The 17,362-nt window shown below is 36.5% G+C and overlaps 1 protein-coding gene across 6 annotated transcripts in view; it reads right to left on the bottom strand.

Moving 5' to 3' along the window:
- Positions 1-17,362, bottom strand: part of LCORL (ligand dependent nuclear receptor corepressor like) — an 80,249-nt gene that overhangs the window by 51,217 nt on the left and 11,670 nt on the right. For all 6 annotated transcript variants that reach the window (XM_054296100.1, XM_054296101.1, XM_054296096.1 and 3 more), the window contains exon 2: positions 5,217-5,282. In XM_054296100.1, the coding sequence (XP_054152075.1) occupies positions 5,217-5,282 (66 nt within the window). The remainder of the gene's footprint in view (positions 1-5,216; positions 5,283-17,362) is intronic.

Below are 17,362 nucleotides of genomic sequence, written 5' to 3'. Positions count from 1 at the left end.
GCTCCTGCATGGGCTCCTCTCTAGAGCTGCAGTTCCTGTCAGAGGCCTGCTCCAGCATGGCATCTCCACAGGCTGTAGCTTCCTTCAGGGCATCTCCACCTGCTCCAGTGGGTCCTCCAAGGGCTGCACTGTGGATATCTGTTCCAACATGGTCCTCTGTGGGCTGCAGGTTCTACAGGCTTCACCATGCTCTTCTCCAAGGGCTGCAGGGGAATCTCTGCTCCAGTGACTGGAGCACCTCTCCCCTCATCCTTCTCTGACCTTGCTGTCTGCAGGGTTGTTTCTCACTGCCCACTGTCCTCCACCCTCTTCCCACAACTGCTGACCTCTTACTTCTTCTCAAAGATATTATTAAAAAGGCAAAGTAAGAATAAAATTACTCTGAAAAATAAAGGTTCTTCAGTTGATAACAAACATAATGTAAGTAACTCCTTATTATTACTTAAATCTAGTTTGCTCATCTCTAAAATACTGATTTAGAACAGAATTCTGTATTATTGTATTATATGCTTTCAGGGATGCAAAAGAGCAATTTTTACAGATTGGACAGCTGATGTTTAAAAACAGACATGGTATTTTTCTTGGCTGGACAGTACCAAGAGATAATAAGTCACTTTTGCTGAATTAATCTACCTGTCCCAGCCCATTAGAGCTATTCCTTTAGGATGTCCACAGCATAAAAACAACACTATTCCCTCACAACAAGTTCATTGTTTTTCTTGCAACCATGAAAACTCTATTTATGAACCTTGAGATTCTACAGCTAACTCTAGGACAGGCTTTATACTTTCAGAGAAGTTCTTCTGCCTTGGAATCCTGAATTTCCATTGGTAAAAGTCAAACCAGAGAGCAATCCTTGTGTGTTGCCAAAAAAAAGATCAAACCTTGAGACACATCAGCTCTACATAACACTAAACCCTTTATTTAAAGCAGTATAAATCATGTACAAGACTTATTAAGTCTGCCAGTGAGCTAAGCAAAAGTGATATCAGGTACATACAAGATATATCAAATGTCAGACAGTCTCAGGTCACCCCCACAGGAAACATCCTGATATCAGTATTAAGTTTTTAACTAGAGATAGGCAGCCATACTTGCAGAAACAGCAGAGGCACAGACAGCACTTTAAGCTGAATAAACTTTTCTCCAGCTGCATTGAATTTAGGATGAGGATCATCTTCCCTCCCCATTTTATCATGCTTGGGGTCACATGATGAAAGATTTGCAGACAACCTGTAATGCTTGCTAGCTCATGAGAAAAGTTGCTAAAACTGTGCAAACAGCATTTTAATACTAATCACAGTACAGATCATTACTTGAAACCAAACCCGTTTAGCACAAAGGTGTTAAACTCATTTCCATTTATTAAGAATAAATTGGTGAACTTTGACAAAAAATAATTTTTTTTCATTTCTTAATAGGCTCACATTTTTGTTTCCCCAAACCACTTTTCCCAAGAAGTAATGCCAAATTAAGTAAATTAAACTACATCTGTAGTACTAAACAGATTCCATGTTTGTATCTTAAAATATTAAATAATTGTCTAGTAAATCTAAATACAAAACAAAATTTAAAAATTAATCAAAATAAATATTAAGAATTCATCTCTTACTTACCAGTATTTTCTGATTATAATAATGTCCCAAAAGATTTTCCAGCTATTTGTGACAATTTTGAACATTTCACTGCCTTTCTTTTTATACAGCACTACTGCTTCCTAATAAGTACATTAAAACAGTTGAAGTATTTATCAAATCATTCATATTTTTAATTTCATAAAACCTCCAATTCTATTAGATTTGTGTTTCTAATAAAAGTTTTCACTACTAGAAATAGTCCAAAAGAACATAAGGAAAAATAAAAGCTTTTGTCCTGTATAAAGACGATTTTTTCCTGGCAGAGAAAGAGCATTGGGAGCTGCTTTTTTCCAACAAGACAAAGCTTTTCCTCACTGCTTAAGGGAATAGAACCCCAGCACAAAATCCCCCCCAAAAGAAAATACACACATACCACCTGATTAGAGGAGAAGCTTTTGAACAGTTTAGCTAACTATCCATAAGTAGAATGTAAAGAACAACAATTTATATGTGAATTTACTTAGCTGAAAATGGGTGTGAGGAAAGGATTAGAAAGCAATAAGATTCAATGACATAAAGCCTCAGTTCAGAGCTTGAACCAAGGTCAGATGCCAAGAATCAGAACTTGACCCTTCTGCAAGCAGAAGCTGCAGAACCGAAGCAGTCAGGAAAATAAACTGGTGCTGAATAACAGTGACAAGAACCACTTAGTAAATCCTACATATAAAAGAATTTCAAGACACAAAAAAATGTTTAAAAGTAAAAGGTATTTTCTTGGAAAAGTGTAATAGTCTAGTAAAAGTGAAGTGTACCTTTTAGCATTTAGATTTGCCAATGCAATTTATTATTCACTCAAGTAACTTAATACAATATTTTAATCTATAAATCAAATACTATTTCAAGAAAGAACTAAGAAGGAAATATATCAATCATGTTACATTTATGCACATTATTGATCTTTTTCATGTCGCAATAGATAAAGCCAACAACACAAGAGAATAAAATGCTATTGTATCTAAGCAGAATACATTTCAGCCAATTCTCACACATTTCTGCACAAGAAAGCTACATAATGTCTTGAGGTATGTTTGAGGAAACACACTCTTGCTGCTAATGAGCCATAATATTGCATATTGACAGTATTAGTTCAGTGGTTACGATTAGGAAAATAAACAGCCTAAAAGATGCAGTAATTCAGTCACATTGCTTAGAGTGTGAAAACCTGAGTTCCATCCTGGAATGGTTGGAAATCCTGGAAATTCAGGATTCCAACCATTCCACCAGCCATATTTTTTAACTAAGGCAAATTATTTACTTTGTATCTTGGTTTCATTACCTGTGAAATGAAATGTGACACTTAGGACAGTGGAAAAATTTGTACAAATTTTACTTGAGAGTTCTGTATTAATCTTTAAAACAAAATTCAGACTTCAAATCAGAAATAGCCCTGCATACTATACTAATGATAAAGCTGACCTCTACTGTATCAATATAAACCATTTCACATGGCATTACTGAATTTACAGATATTATATCTATAAAAATGAACCAAAAGTAAAAGATAAGGTAGGCATCCCAACCTACTAGCAGTCCTGGAGCAGTTGGCACCAGAATTAAATCAATTTTGCAGATGCCTCAGACATGGAAATAGGCTTTAATTGTTGAAGAACTCTTGCACATTACTAACAAAAATTTTCAGAAATTGAAAAAAAATAGCTCTGAGATGTTGCATTTTAGATAAACACAAATTTAATTTTCAAGACAAAGTCACAAGGGCATCAAATAGCAAAGATATGCAAGCAATGGCAATATTAAATAGGTAAGAAATCTTCAACAGCATGAGGCAAATAAGTTAAAACTTTACCCCTAAGCTCAAATACCTGCACACATGAACTCTAAAGGAGCAATATAAACTTTATGGTGTAGGGTAGCATGCCCTTTAACTTAGCTTAGACTTTGGCCACTACCTCATTAGCTCAGTACTTTCTACCTTCTTATCCAAAAGAAAAAAAAAAGAAAAGAAAAAAATGAAAAAAAGAAAAAAGAAAAAAGAAAAAAGTAAACCCTTTCATGCAAAAAATAAAGCATTAACTACTAATCAGTGTAAACTCAATGCATACAACGTATTGGAATTAAAACTCAAAAAACCAAAAGAGATACTGCACACATAACAATATCCTGTTTCCTTTTCAAACGTGCTTATCACAGCAGTTGAAAATACTAGTCATGAAAGCAAGCTTTAATCCAACTCTACATATTTCTTAAGTGTTTTTATGTCTTATTAGCTGCATGTCTAGCTTGAGAAAGGAAAAAAAATTGTGAAAGCATCAGCAAAGTAGTATTCCAAGTTCCTCCCCTTCCCCCTGAAAATACTGTGTTATGCATATGATACAGGCCAAGGAACTTGCACATTACGAAGGGGACAAAACCATAACCAAGTTAAAGCAATTGTTCTAGAAGTATTCTAAGCAGTACATGCCAGTCTGCCTCATGTGCTAGCACTAAATAAGTGACATGCTTTACAAATGACACTATCAGAAAATGAATTATGAAGAAATGAGATGGAACATTTTTACAGTTTCATAGCAGAAGTAACATTTCTTTAAGTCATAAAATGAACTTGGCAAAACAATTCTTTCAATACTTTAAAGCAAATTTTTGATTTGTAGTCCCCATGTTGTGAAAGATGAATCATTCCACACTTAACTAAGGACTTGTGTGTTACTGACAGCTATTCCAGCAAAACCAAACATTGGGACTAATGCTGGGCTTCACAAGGCTGATGGGAAAGGTGTCTAAATACATATACGCTTGAACATACTATGACTTTATAGATATATATATATATATATATATATTATATATATATATATATATATATATACATAAAGTACTATAAAAACTAAAAGTTTGGTGTACATATAATAAAGAGGTAAAAAACCATGATTATATAAAAAGCATAAACTTTCTTGACAACTACAGGACCCAACTAGTATCCATTACCTTCCTTTTACCAATTAATGTCAATGGGAAGCTGATCAGCTTGTCTGCCCTTTCTAATGGATATTCAAAAACAAAGTAGGAGATGCAGTATTCCAGAAGAGTAAGTCTTTTTCATGAGAGCTTTGCAGAAAAGCTCAGCTAATCCAAATTTCCCTGCATGGGAACATTTTTCTTTTTTTACTCTGAGGAAAAGATACACCAGCCTGCTTCTTTGCTAATTCACCAAACTTAATTCCATCCTACCCATTCAAAGGGCTCTTCTCTTCCTGAAATATTACAGAACTTCTCCAAGGAACCACCACAGACCTACCCTGCCCAATCACTTGCTTCCTCACCTCTGGACACTGGATGCCTTCTTTTAAAAGGACACTAACTTGTACAACCTAAGAACATCAAGAGAATATTTCTCCAGACCTTAGGCTAAAATTTTCCCAGAAAGCACCTGTGGTACTTCCATGCTCCACAAAGCTCTATTGCTTAGGCACAGTATTGACAAGAAAATTAATAAATGAACATCGGAAAGAAAAGCACTAGAAGATTTCCTTTTTCAAATTCAAGATATATACTTGAAACTACTTTTACCTAAAAGAAAAAACAGTAAGTTAAAGTCATTGCACTAAAAGCTGGCTCATTTACCTTCAAATAAACTGAGGTCTCTTCGTAGCCTTGGTCCATAAAGCCCTTCTAAAATACTTTCAAAACCTGGAGACAAAAGAAACATTTAAAATGGTAAATCGAAAGTTTCTTAAAAGAAAGCAAATTCTAGAAAACTGGCAACAAGTATCCTCAAATTATAAGCGCAATTCCAAAAATTGTTACATTTATCAAACAAATATTTACTCCTTCCACTATAGTACTACTCAATAGCATTAGAAGATAAAAATAAGACAAGGCAACTGCCATCTGCCCACAATCAGCCTATTAAGCCATGCCCCAACAACCTCATTAGACTTAAAATAACTACCACAGAATCCTAAAGGTGCTAGGATTAGCCTCATAGCCCTAAGCAAGTGAAGGAGTTTCTCTCTTAGCCTGAGAATCAGAGTCATGTACAGAGAGAGGAAAAAATTAAAAGAAGAAAAAATGAAAAGAAAAAAAAAAAAAAGAAAAATTTACAGATCAGAAACTTCTCATGATCTCCTGAAACTACATAATCTGAGCAGGCTAATATTACAACAAATAGAAAAAAAGCAAGCTTCTTTTGCTTCTGATACCATGACAGTGCTCTCTAGTCCTCTGTATCCGCACAAAAACGTTTTAAAATGGAGGATTAGATAAATCCAATTATTTTACAGATTTACCAGCTAGTCTGTTTAGGTATTTGGTAAAAATTAAATACTTCAGTAAGGGTGATGAGACACAGAGCAAATCACATGATTGATAAATAAATAATGTTTGAAACCCCAAACCCACAAAAAAGCACATGACAACTGATGAAATATGGTGACAATTTAGAGCATCAATATAAAAGAAGTTTTGTTCAATGCAGAAGCAGTTTCCAAGTGCCCCCCTTTCTCCTTCCAAATAATAAGCTTATTTGAAAATAAGAGGATAATTCAAAGCAGCATACTAAAGGCCTGCCCGTAGCTATTTTGCTAGACCAGAACTTTGCAAGACTATTTTATCATCATACTACATAAAAGACACCAAAATCTTCAGGAAACAACTTCTATCAACAAAGAACATTCAGAATCGCAAAATTTGTTTGTCATGTGATGTCTTTTAAGACAACACAACATCCTGTTCCCTCCCCAAAAGTTATATTTACTTTTTGGTTTAGATTGTATGTACACTAGTATAAGGAAGAATAAATATGTACCATATTTGAAGCAGACAACGGAAACTATCTTAACACATAGGCGCTGTACGGTTTGACAAGTCAGATTTTGTTAAAATTTCCATTGCAAAGTAATTTCAATATATGGACTATACTGTGAATCAATTACAACCTCTACAAATCTGATATTTGAGCTGTAAATGGATTTATATATTGAACTATATGGATTTCATTTTCCACTTTTCTTTGTATTAAATATAGTACCACAAGACAACACAAATTAAATGACAAAACCACTGTCTTTTAACAAATACATATACACACATCTTCTAAACAGCCTACAAGAACTAGAAAGCAAAAATCCCAAAGCCCAGGCACACACTAAAATTTACCTTGAAGCATCATCCAGCAACTCTTAGATTCAATGTAATATAAATTCACATCCTATCAGCACTGCACAAATTCCCTGTTCTTCTGGCTTCAAAGGGTTACAGACAAGAAAGGCAAGAGAGATGACGCCTGAAGCTAAGACAGCAATCCTCCAAACACAAGGGAGTGGAAGTACAAACCACACCATGTGCATTGCCATTCATGTTACACACTGTGAGCCATTTTAGGTCAGCAGCTAGTTCATTCTGCCAAGTTACTGTCCCTGGGTAAAGAAATGAATGAAGCACCACTTGGAGACAACCCTGCCTATTTCAAAAGAGCAAACAGCAACTCCTATTTTTCAGGACTTCTTCAGTCAAACAGCAGGAAGCTCGTTTACCATCCCAGTCAGCACCCAAAACCTCCTTGGTCTTTGGATCCCTACCACCCTTCCCACCCTGTGGAGGGTGGCACTTTGGCACTTGTTTCTGCCTTTACTTTTGTCCTTTCCTGCCTGCCCTACTGCCTGCTCCTGCCTTTGGAAAACCACAAGTGCAGAAACCCAGCTCTATAAACAGCAGCTTGTCACAGAAAAATGCAACCCCAAACAGACTTCCATACAGCTTGTATTAACGATAGCAGTTAGCACACTGTGGGAGTTGTTGGTTTTTTTTTCTTTTCTTACTCTGAGGAAAAGATACACCAGCCCGCTTCTTTGCTAATTCACCAAACTTATTCCATCCTACCCATTCAAAGGGCTCTTCTCTTCCTGAAGTATTACAGAACTTCTCCAAGGAACCACCACAGACCTACCCTGCCCAATCACTTGCTTCCTCACCTCTGGACACTGGATGCCTTCTTTTAAAAGAACACTAACTTGTACAACCTAAGAACATCAAGAGAATATTTCTCCAGACCTTAGGCTAAAATTTTCCCAGAAAGCACCTGTGGTACTTCCATGCTCCACAAAGCTCTATTGCCTTTCAGCAGAATTGATACAATTTTAGTTTAACCTAAACAAGAAGATGTATCTTAGTTTCCAGTACTGACAAATGAATGCTGGCAAACGCCAACAAATGAATGCTGACGAATGAATACTGAGGAATGAACCTTTTCCTAAAATGTAACCATCTGGACACAAGCAGTTCAATAAATCTTTGTTTTCCTTCTTGAGTCAGTATGCTTAAGCAAACAGTAGGAGCGCTTTGGAACTCTCCAGAACCTGAAGAGCCTACATAAACCAGTCAGAAATACACTTTGCTTATACTTTTTATGATTCACTAATGGAAAAACTTTGCTTCAAAAAAGTTTGACAGAATTTGCTGTCTCATGGTGTTTGATTGCCTATTTGATTCCAAACCTGATCTTTCAAAATTGTTACTTGAGATCTGACACTTTCTAGCTCCAAACTGAAAAGCAATACTTGGCTCTAGCAACTTGCAATACCCCAAACCATCAAACTCCCTCTTTCTCTAATAAATTTATTGTATTTTCATGTAGAAAGAATCACCTTTCTTTATTGTCTGACACCTTTTAAAATCCAAGATAGGTTCCTCCAACAGTCTTCATAAGGAGAAACTTGTGATAGAGTGAGTCTCTTAACCCAGTTACAAGCTTTTACAGTTTGCATTTCTGAATAAAGCTGTGAACAGGTTTTTTTCCCCTATATTAACTCTCCCTCCCACCTTTCCCCCACCACCGATGCTGCTTTCCTCACTCGGGGCTGGGATGGGACAGGAAGTCCCATGAGGAGGGAGGCTGAAGCTGTGACCTCCAGCAACAGGAAGGGGGCTCTCTCTTTCCATCGGTCCCTATTTGGGTACAGAAAAGGCAAACAGCCCAGGAACAAGTTCTGTCAGGTCTGCCATATGGATCACAGCAAAGGCCACCAAAAGGAAGCAATAGGGGACAGTAACTGCAGCTCCCATGGGGCTTCTGCCCAGCAGCTAGACTGGCTGCCACAGAATTCAGCTCTTACCTCTGCTCCAAACCCAGAATGTTACAGAGAACTCTTATGGCTTATCTGGCTGCTGAAAACATCATCTGTTACCCATCTACCTGGCCACCATGATACTGCCAGAAGTGACCTTCAGCAGCCAGAGCTAATTACAGGAGCACAGGGGCAATGCTGAACAACACCAGGTGTCAATGGAATAAATAACAGAGCCCAGGTGTTGATCCAAGGTGAAGGCTTTCATAGGGCAAACAAACATCCTGTGGGATCAACAGGTGACTACATGGCTGCAGGCAGGACTTCAGCTCTTATGACACTGGGATCCTTTAAGGAACAGAGTGCTGATCTATTTGATAATGCAAATCAGCACTGCCACAGCCTGCAGCAGTGGGAGCAATGGATAGTCTATGCTGCACTAAGCCTAGAGAAAATCATGAGGTGAAGATTTACAGAAATTTTAAGGCAAAGTTGGTCTAGGTTAATTCTGGACAGATATAGTAATTGAACAGTTATACAACACAAATTGAGGTTGGACAGGTTTAGCTATACATTGGCTAATGTTATTTCAAAAGCTATTTATCTCCATAATTTCTAAGAAAAAACTTTAGTTACTTTAGCCTCAGAGTTGAATTCAACAGCCATCTCCTCCTTCCCTCCCACATCTTCAAAGTGAACGGAGACTACAAGTGTGTTTTCAAAAAATGTGAATGACTCAGACTATGTGTTAGAAAAATAGCCAAAAAAAGAATAAATATCATGTAATAAATGGAAGCTGACATTTGACTACCACCTTGAAATGAACCACTTGGTGGGTCTGAAGATAGGAGTAGCGCTTACTCTACACTTGGGAAAGGGAACAGAAATATATGCAGGTTATGTTAAAATGTATATGCAGGTTGTATTAAAAAGTTATTGATAGGTTTGGTGCACTCCACATCACATGAATTTCTTGATTCCCCTAACCTTGTATAAAGCCATATTACCTCCTAAATTTGTATGTTCTTTTCAAATGAAAGTCCCTTTCATAAAAGCAGATATATTTCCTTTCCCCTTTGTCTTTTGGTTTCTTTACTAGTTTTACTTCTTTTGTTTCTTTTTTCTCTTCCCCTTTCCATGTTTCTGTTTAAGAAGCAATCCAATTCTAGAGCTTTAGCTACAAGGCTTTTTTTTAAGCCTATATTTGGGACATTTTACTAAAATGTAACCTTTTTTAGTTAAAATTTTAACAAAACATTTTTATTTGTTCTTTTACTCAGCACTAGAACACAATAATACTAAATGTCAAGAGGTGCCAACCAAAACTTGTACAAACTATAATAGTGACACTAATGACCTCACAGTCAGCCACCTAAAAAAACCTTTTGCTTATACTTGCTCTTCCCTCCTCTGATCTGCTGCAGCTTTTCCAGTTTAGGAAAGTGTAAGCTTTTTATTAGTTCATCTGCTTAAAGATAAAAGCACAAATACTCCTAAACAAATTCACTTCTGGTTTGCTATTTTTCTAAGCCATACAAGAAACAGCAGATTAATGCTCCTTACAGAGGTAGAAAATATTTAAATGAAGGAGGGAGATGCTTATCAAGATTGCTCATCTGATTCATAGTTACTGCAGTACTTTCCATCATAAGGTTAACACTTAGATGAGATCCTATTGTCCTCTCTAAGTTGCTGTATGTGTTAAGGAATTTGGAAGATTCTGGGTGCATGCAAATGAAGTTCTGCTTCCTCCCTTCTTTTTTCAGCATATCATCAGCCAGGCACAGGGTGAGCCTGCTGCACACTGCTTTGAAGGACAGGGCATGCATGTGTATTTTTACTCCAATGAAATGAGACTTTCAGCTTTCAGCACTATGGCCTCTGGAGGCCCTGTAGGAAAAAAAAGAACCTTGAGGCTCTGTAAAACACAATTTTGTTAACCCACCCAAGAAAGTCAGCAGCAGTGTATGTTGAAATCTTCCCAACTTCTGTGTGCCTAAAAGTTTACTTCCATCACCCTTCACTTTCTGGCTTACTACACCAAGAATCACATTTGAATCATGGTAGTTCAAGTTGTTTTATTGAAGTCCAAAACACTTGTTATTTAACTTCTCACATAAAATTAGGCCTCACCCCTCTTGAGTAACAAACATCAGTGAGGAAGATTCATGTATTCTCCTTATTTACTGAATTTAATATTCTCAGCAGAGAAAACAAAAGTTTAAGAAAAAAAATTGCACATTTTAAGCAGTGTGGAGTTCAGCCCATTAATTTTGCTTTTAAATCAAAACTAATGTGAAAGTAGGTTCAGAACTGCTGATTTCAATTCTTTAAAAGGTTGCAAAATTTAATAAATGGTCTTTAAAATGTAATTAGGAAAATCCAAAGAATAAGATTACATTTAATGAGATTGAGCACTGTATTGCCACACACAGCATTACAATTAAACTACCTTTTATTTTTTAGTGTGGGAACAGCTACTGTTACTTTACCCAGTTGTTAAAGGGACCTGATAACAACTCATGAGTTCAGTTTCTGCATTTGCCTCTAAACACTTATCTAGCTGACATGAGTTCTAATCCCGTTCTGAAGTCATACAACCTATATTTTGAGCTGGTATTTCTTGATCTATGAACACTATTACATAATTTGTATGAGGAATCTCAGAATCTAAAATCACATTGGAAGAAATTATGGACAAGTAAGGACTGAAAGACAGATCCTGCACACTGGTTTGTGTCCCAACCAACAAGCCAATCTCTCCTATTACCTGCCCCCTCCACCCCACACACACTTGAATTTCAGTAGCAGTAGCTTCATGCCAAGGTATAACACACAAACACAAGGTTCTGAGCTAAAACTCACTGACATGACTGACATTACCACGAGAAAAATAAATTTATTTCCCCCCACTATCCTTGTAACTTTGCTCTGTTTCATGCACCTGAAAACAGCATGTAATTCAAAACAACACTACATCTAAATAAAAAACTTCACTTCTTCTCCCCATTCTGTACATTTTCATGACTGCACTATTTAGCTCGGCCCAGTACAGGAGTATACATGGGGGAAGTTTTGTGCTTTGCCTTACAAATACAGCTACCTTGGATTAAAACAATCATACCACAGACAGAATTCAGCTTGATTGGTTTTGTCAAGTATTAGAACTGCCTTTAATTTTTTCTTTTTAAATGTACCAAGGCAGACAAAGCACCAGTTGCAGCTTCCCTGAAAGAAAATCTTTCACTTGTCAAATTCTCTCTCAATAGTGCTTCAATATTTACTGATAAATATTATTTATCATTAATTCAGGTGCAAGAGTAGGAAGCAGTATTTTGTTTGGGCTTAGTTAAAAAGTCATCTGCCTTTCTTAAAAGTTATTCCTTTCACAGGAAAGGAGCTTGGAGCTCATGTTGAGTCATCTTTTAGCTTCTAATCATGTTAACTTACAGCCTTCTGAAGTACACATTGTATTTTCCAGGTGCAGCTTGCACTCTGGTGCCCACCATTATTTGCCACTACAGAAGGGAATGGGTTTACCTGAAAAATGGTTATCTGCTACAAACTCTTGCACCTTTTTTGTCTCCAACTGACAGGAAAATAAAATTAATTACATCAGAAACTCAAATCCTTCAAGAGTATGCGTCTATTACTCAGCCATCACCAAGTTCCTTTGATATATCAGACCACTCTCAATCATGTAGAAAATATTTTATGAGCTTCCTGTAGCTTAAATTCAAAATTTTGAAAAAAACCCATAAATTAATTACATCCATTTTTAAATTATATCTAGTTATCTTTATCCCACCATTAGGATATAAGCAGAAATTCCCTTACAACTTGTTAAAGGAGAATACTCTGTAAAGAAGAGAGTTATTTTAATATTTTATAGAGGTGGAGCAGAGTGTTTAACAGAGAAATGGAAATTAAGCATTAACATCTGTGTCTGCTTCTTTTGCCTCTCCCTTCCTTCCACAGGGCAGCAGCTGTCCTTTTTGCCCACTGTTCCCCCCTAACCACAGAAGGATTAATAATCTTAGTCTTGCTTATATATTGACATAAATCTCAAAGTCACATGGTTTTTATTGTTGATTATGGCTTGTTTTAGTTTGGTTTTACTTATATATTAGTTTTTAAATCTACTACTACAACAATCTGGAAAGGATTGACTATTGTATGAAACAACTGAAGCATTGAAATAAAAAAAAGAGGAAAAAGGCTCCAAAAATACAAACACAAAAACCAGTAATCAAACACTCAATCACCTTTTTGCCATTTATACAAATGGCAAGAAAAAACAAAAAAAAGTAATTTGCTAGACAAAATATTCAAGACAGAAAGCATGACAACAGAAGCAAAAATTATTATACCTCTATGCAAACATTAGGACATATTTTGCATAGGAATGGAGCAGGGTGGGGGCTTCTGTTGAATGTGCTGTCTAGCTTGAATCCATTTCTTGCTTACAGCACTAAAAAGTTCTCTTATAATAGAAAGTCCTAACATTTAACTTAAAACTCATTTTCTTTACCATATTGATTCAGTTCCCTGAGCAAACAGGAACCAACATACCAGAGATTCCAAAATGAAAGGGAGGAAATCCTCTATTTAGACTCCAATACAAATTCCAAACCATAGCTAAAATGATGCTTTTCCTTCTGTGCAGATCCTGACTCTAAGAACTAATGCAGCTGAGGACACTGCTGCTGCCAGCAAGACAGGGAGACCAAAGCTTGAAATGAGCCCACAGAACCACGTCAGTTCTCACTGCTCACTTTTCACTTAGGATAAAAATCCTTGCTTTCAACTCTCTGTGCTGTGCTTTATTGTGGGGATGGAGGCAGTGATGAAATATAGTTTCAGAAAAATATTACATACATCAAAAGAACTTGCTGTAACATGAAGCAGTTACAAACATTAAGTTGAATACAAAGAAGGAGACTGACATTGGCCATACCTCAGAAGCAGAACAAAAAGAAGAAATGTCCTGCCTCCCCGCAATTGTTCACAATTTTAAAGAACAGGGTGGCAGCCAACTGGGGTGGGAGGGGGAAGTTTTTGTAGGTTAAATAAAGACTGCAATTAGCATCAATTTAGAGTTCAGATATTTATAAATCACAGCAAGAAAAATGAGGCTCAATAAAAAGAAGCAGTTTCGTTCTCCCAACTAATCTTCTACGCCAATGTGTCCTTGCAGACTTGTAAACAGGAGAGCCCAACATGACACCTTGTACTATACCTTCAGACATTTCCAAGGTTAAAAGTAGATTTAATTTCTAATGTAGCAGCCAGATATTCTGAGAGAATTGTGTTATTTATAATTTAAAAGGCATAAGGAAGACACTTCAGAAGTGACTATGCTGCTCTGTGGATAGGGAGAGAGAAAAATGCCTCCAAATGACAGTTACTGAAACTTCATTTCTGTTCTCTCTAAAAACTCTTTGAACAGTAATCTAATTCCAGCTGCTGCACTGGGACATCTAAATATAGAATTGGTGTGAATATTGGTGTTCAGCCTGAAGCTTATCCTTTTTCCTTTCTTTTTCCAAGACCCTACATCAGAGCTACCTAGATACCAACTGCTACCCTGAACAGTGCTGGCAATAATTTCATCAGTTCATAGCTTGTATCCTTAGTGAAGAAAATTCAGAGGGAGGAAGAGACTGTAAAAGATTAGATCCAGCTTGGAAAAATGCTCACCACTTCCTCGTTTGGCATCAATTTAAGTGTTTTACAACGTGAGGAGAACAATGCCCAAGAGTAAGACATAGAAACAACTGTCACTTTCAGAAAACCATGTGCCTAAAGCATGTGTCTGTTTCTTAATAATCATTTTAATATTTACAAGAGGACTAAAAAGTTTGGCTATTTTACCTAACAAGTTTAGAATTGTTGGACAAACTCTCTTCTTCTCCTTGAGGGCCTAGTCAGATGTTCACTAAACCACAGAAAAAAGTCAAGTGCACAGCGAGTCTGTAACAATGAATAGGTCACAATGTTGTTTTACTGCTATGCAGTACCACACATCCAAGCAGCATCTGGGAGAAAGTCTAGGAGGCAACTAACAAATAAACAGCTCTTGCACACTTCCTGGATTTAAGAATCAAAGAACTTTCGGCTTTCCACTAAGAAAAGAAAAAAACAAGTTATCAGAAAACCCCAGTACACTGAGCCAAAAAAAAAAAAAAAAATCCAACCAACTCCCCACACCCCCAAAACCAACCAAACAAAAAAAGACCCCAAAAATCAGACCATTCCTAGCCTGATAGGCTTTTGAGAAACTGAAGCTTAGGATTCTGTGTTACATCATGTGTCTACTGCAAGCTAATGAAGTTACAAGCCTTCAGAGCATTCCAGGAAACTGCTGCCTGACACTAAGTTTTACAAGGAAGAGGAATTTCAAAAGAGATTCAGTTTCAAGGGAATTTTCAGGTTTCTTTTCAATTATAATTTCTGTGTCACTCAAACAACCTATTTCTAACAAATAGCTTTGAAATTATGAACTGGAAAAAAGTCATTCATCTCTCCCAACAAATTAATGTTCCTCCTATTCAGAAACTATTTGTTATTGAGAAACTATTTCCCGGTTTCTATTATTTAGAAAGTTTGAAATTGACTGAAATCCTGCAACTAGATTGCACTGAAATCAATTGACACTTTTCTAACCTGCTGAAGCTCCAGAAGGAACAGCTCTTGTATCAAGCTACCAAACTATAACACAGTGAGTGAACTAGCAAATCTATAAATCTCAGTGTTGAATTCTCCAAAATATATATTTTCAAACATATCACTAACACAAATGCTGAAATCAGATCATTAAAAAACATTCTAGTAATCCTAGAAGTACCACAATGTTAGCATGAAATGAGTGAAACATACCTTTTAAATAATGGTTAATTTCTTAAATTTGTCTTAAATTCACTTTCCTGCATTTTATAACACTCACACCATGTAGTTTCACCTTTAATTTACAGCCTATTTTTACAAATACCTAGTTTAAAAAAAAATAAACCAGCAATTTCCCCAAGCCCCTCTAATAGCCATCATTTTTAAATCCAGGCAGAATCTGGCTTTGCAAATTAAGACAAAATTTAGAGCCAGCAACATGCTAACAAGAAACTGACTTCTATCTATTGAAAAACTGCACTTCAAATAAAAATTTTCAACTATGCTTACTTTCTCTAAAAAATATGTTCTGGTGCTCAAGCCTTAAACTGCAAGTGCCTCAGATGCTCCTGTAAGATTGAAAGAACTTAGCTAAACTGTGATTTCAAACCAGTTCTTAAACATGCTCAGTGAATAGAAGAAAAGATGTCATTGCTCAAGGCACGCAGGCACTGTATCCCAGCTTACAGTTATGGACAGCCAGCCTGGAATCTGCATCATTCAAGTCAACATCTGCTGAACTTGCAGAATATGCTGAAATGAATAGACAAAAGTTTTCAGTTGTTGAACTTTTGATTAAGAAGGCTGAATAATTTCATTTTCCCCTGGAGATCAGAAAAGCAGAAATACAAAAATAAAGACTTTAAACATGAATTTTAGCTTCACATTGGGCATTTTCATCACATAAAAGGTGTCACGCGTAAGAAGAGAACAGGGAAAAGTCTCTAGGATTTGCTTTTAGCATTCAACACAATTCAAAGGTTAAGCAGGTGTGATTGGGGTTTGGGTTTTTTTGGTTCTTATTTTTTGGTCTGGCTTTTTTTTCTTAAAGTAGTTAGGATGCATCTGTAAAAACTTTTTATAAACTTCCTCCCAATCACTAAATGGCACAAGATAAAGGAGAAAACAGTAAGCTTCAAAGTGTGGGACTTGAACCCATCTGCACTGAAATTTAACCACATACTAGATATGAGAATTTACTGGGAGGTTTTGAAATGGTTTTGTATTAAATTTCTGACTAGACTCTATAAAATTCACATTAACAACTGTGCAACCTGAGTTAGGGAGCAGGGAGAAGACCACAAAGGAAAACCAGATACATTTTCAAGTACCTAGTGGCAAGATTCTGAATTCTTGAATCAGGCTGGGAACAGACAAGAGCTCCTATACAAGGCAGATGGGTTTAAACAGCAGCTATCCTGTCTTAGAAACACTCTGCTCCTTCTCTATTCCAGCACTGTCTTTTCCTTAGCAAAAGCAAATATTCATTATTTCCATACACAGTAATTCTTACTACTAAATTTGTTAGTCTGCTTTAAAAACAAGGAGATACCCCTTCACTGTATACTGTGCAAAAAAAGGAAAAAAGTGGATGTCCCTATTTTATTCCTTAAAGAAACAACTCGGCACAAATTCTGCACAAGATCAAGCTGAAAAAAAAAAAGAAAAAGGATTCAAATCAGTTGGTTTGGGGTTTACTTCTTGTTCTCCATAAGAACCATAAATTGTAAGATAAATAGAAAAAGCAGAATCTTTAGCAGAGTCCATTATTCCACTCACAGTTTACTGAGTTTCTTTGACACAAGACAGTCACAACCCATTGCTTCCCACAAGTCCCAAGCAAGACAAAACAAGAAACTTCAGTACTCTGAGCCGATCTGTAAGTAGAGCACTTCTCCCTCCTAATGAAACAATTTGGAAAAACTGCAATCATTTAGGGAAGCCAAGTGAACTGCTAGGTCAAGAATACATTAATAGGATTTCTTAAATGAAAGGTGTGATCACAGTCTGCATTTCCAGCAAGAGGGAAACTTGTGCAGG

The sequence above is a fragment of the Melozone crissalis genome, unplaced genomic scaffold (genome assembly GCF_028551555.1).
Source record: "Melozone crissalis strain CALT ecotype California unplaced genomic scaffold, PUWL_Pcris_2 ptg000006l_1, whole genome shotgun sequence".
NCBI classification, from domain to species: Eukaryota; Metazoa; Chordata; class Aves; order Passeriformes; family Passerellidae; genus Melozone; species Melozone crissalis.
The sequence above is the reverse complement of the archived record's forward strand: the minus strand, read 5'-3'. Positions and strand labels throughout refer to the sequence as shown.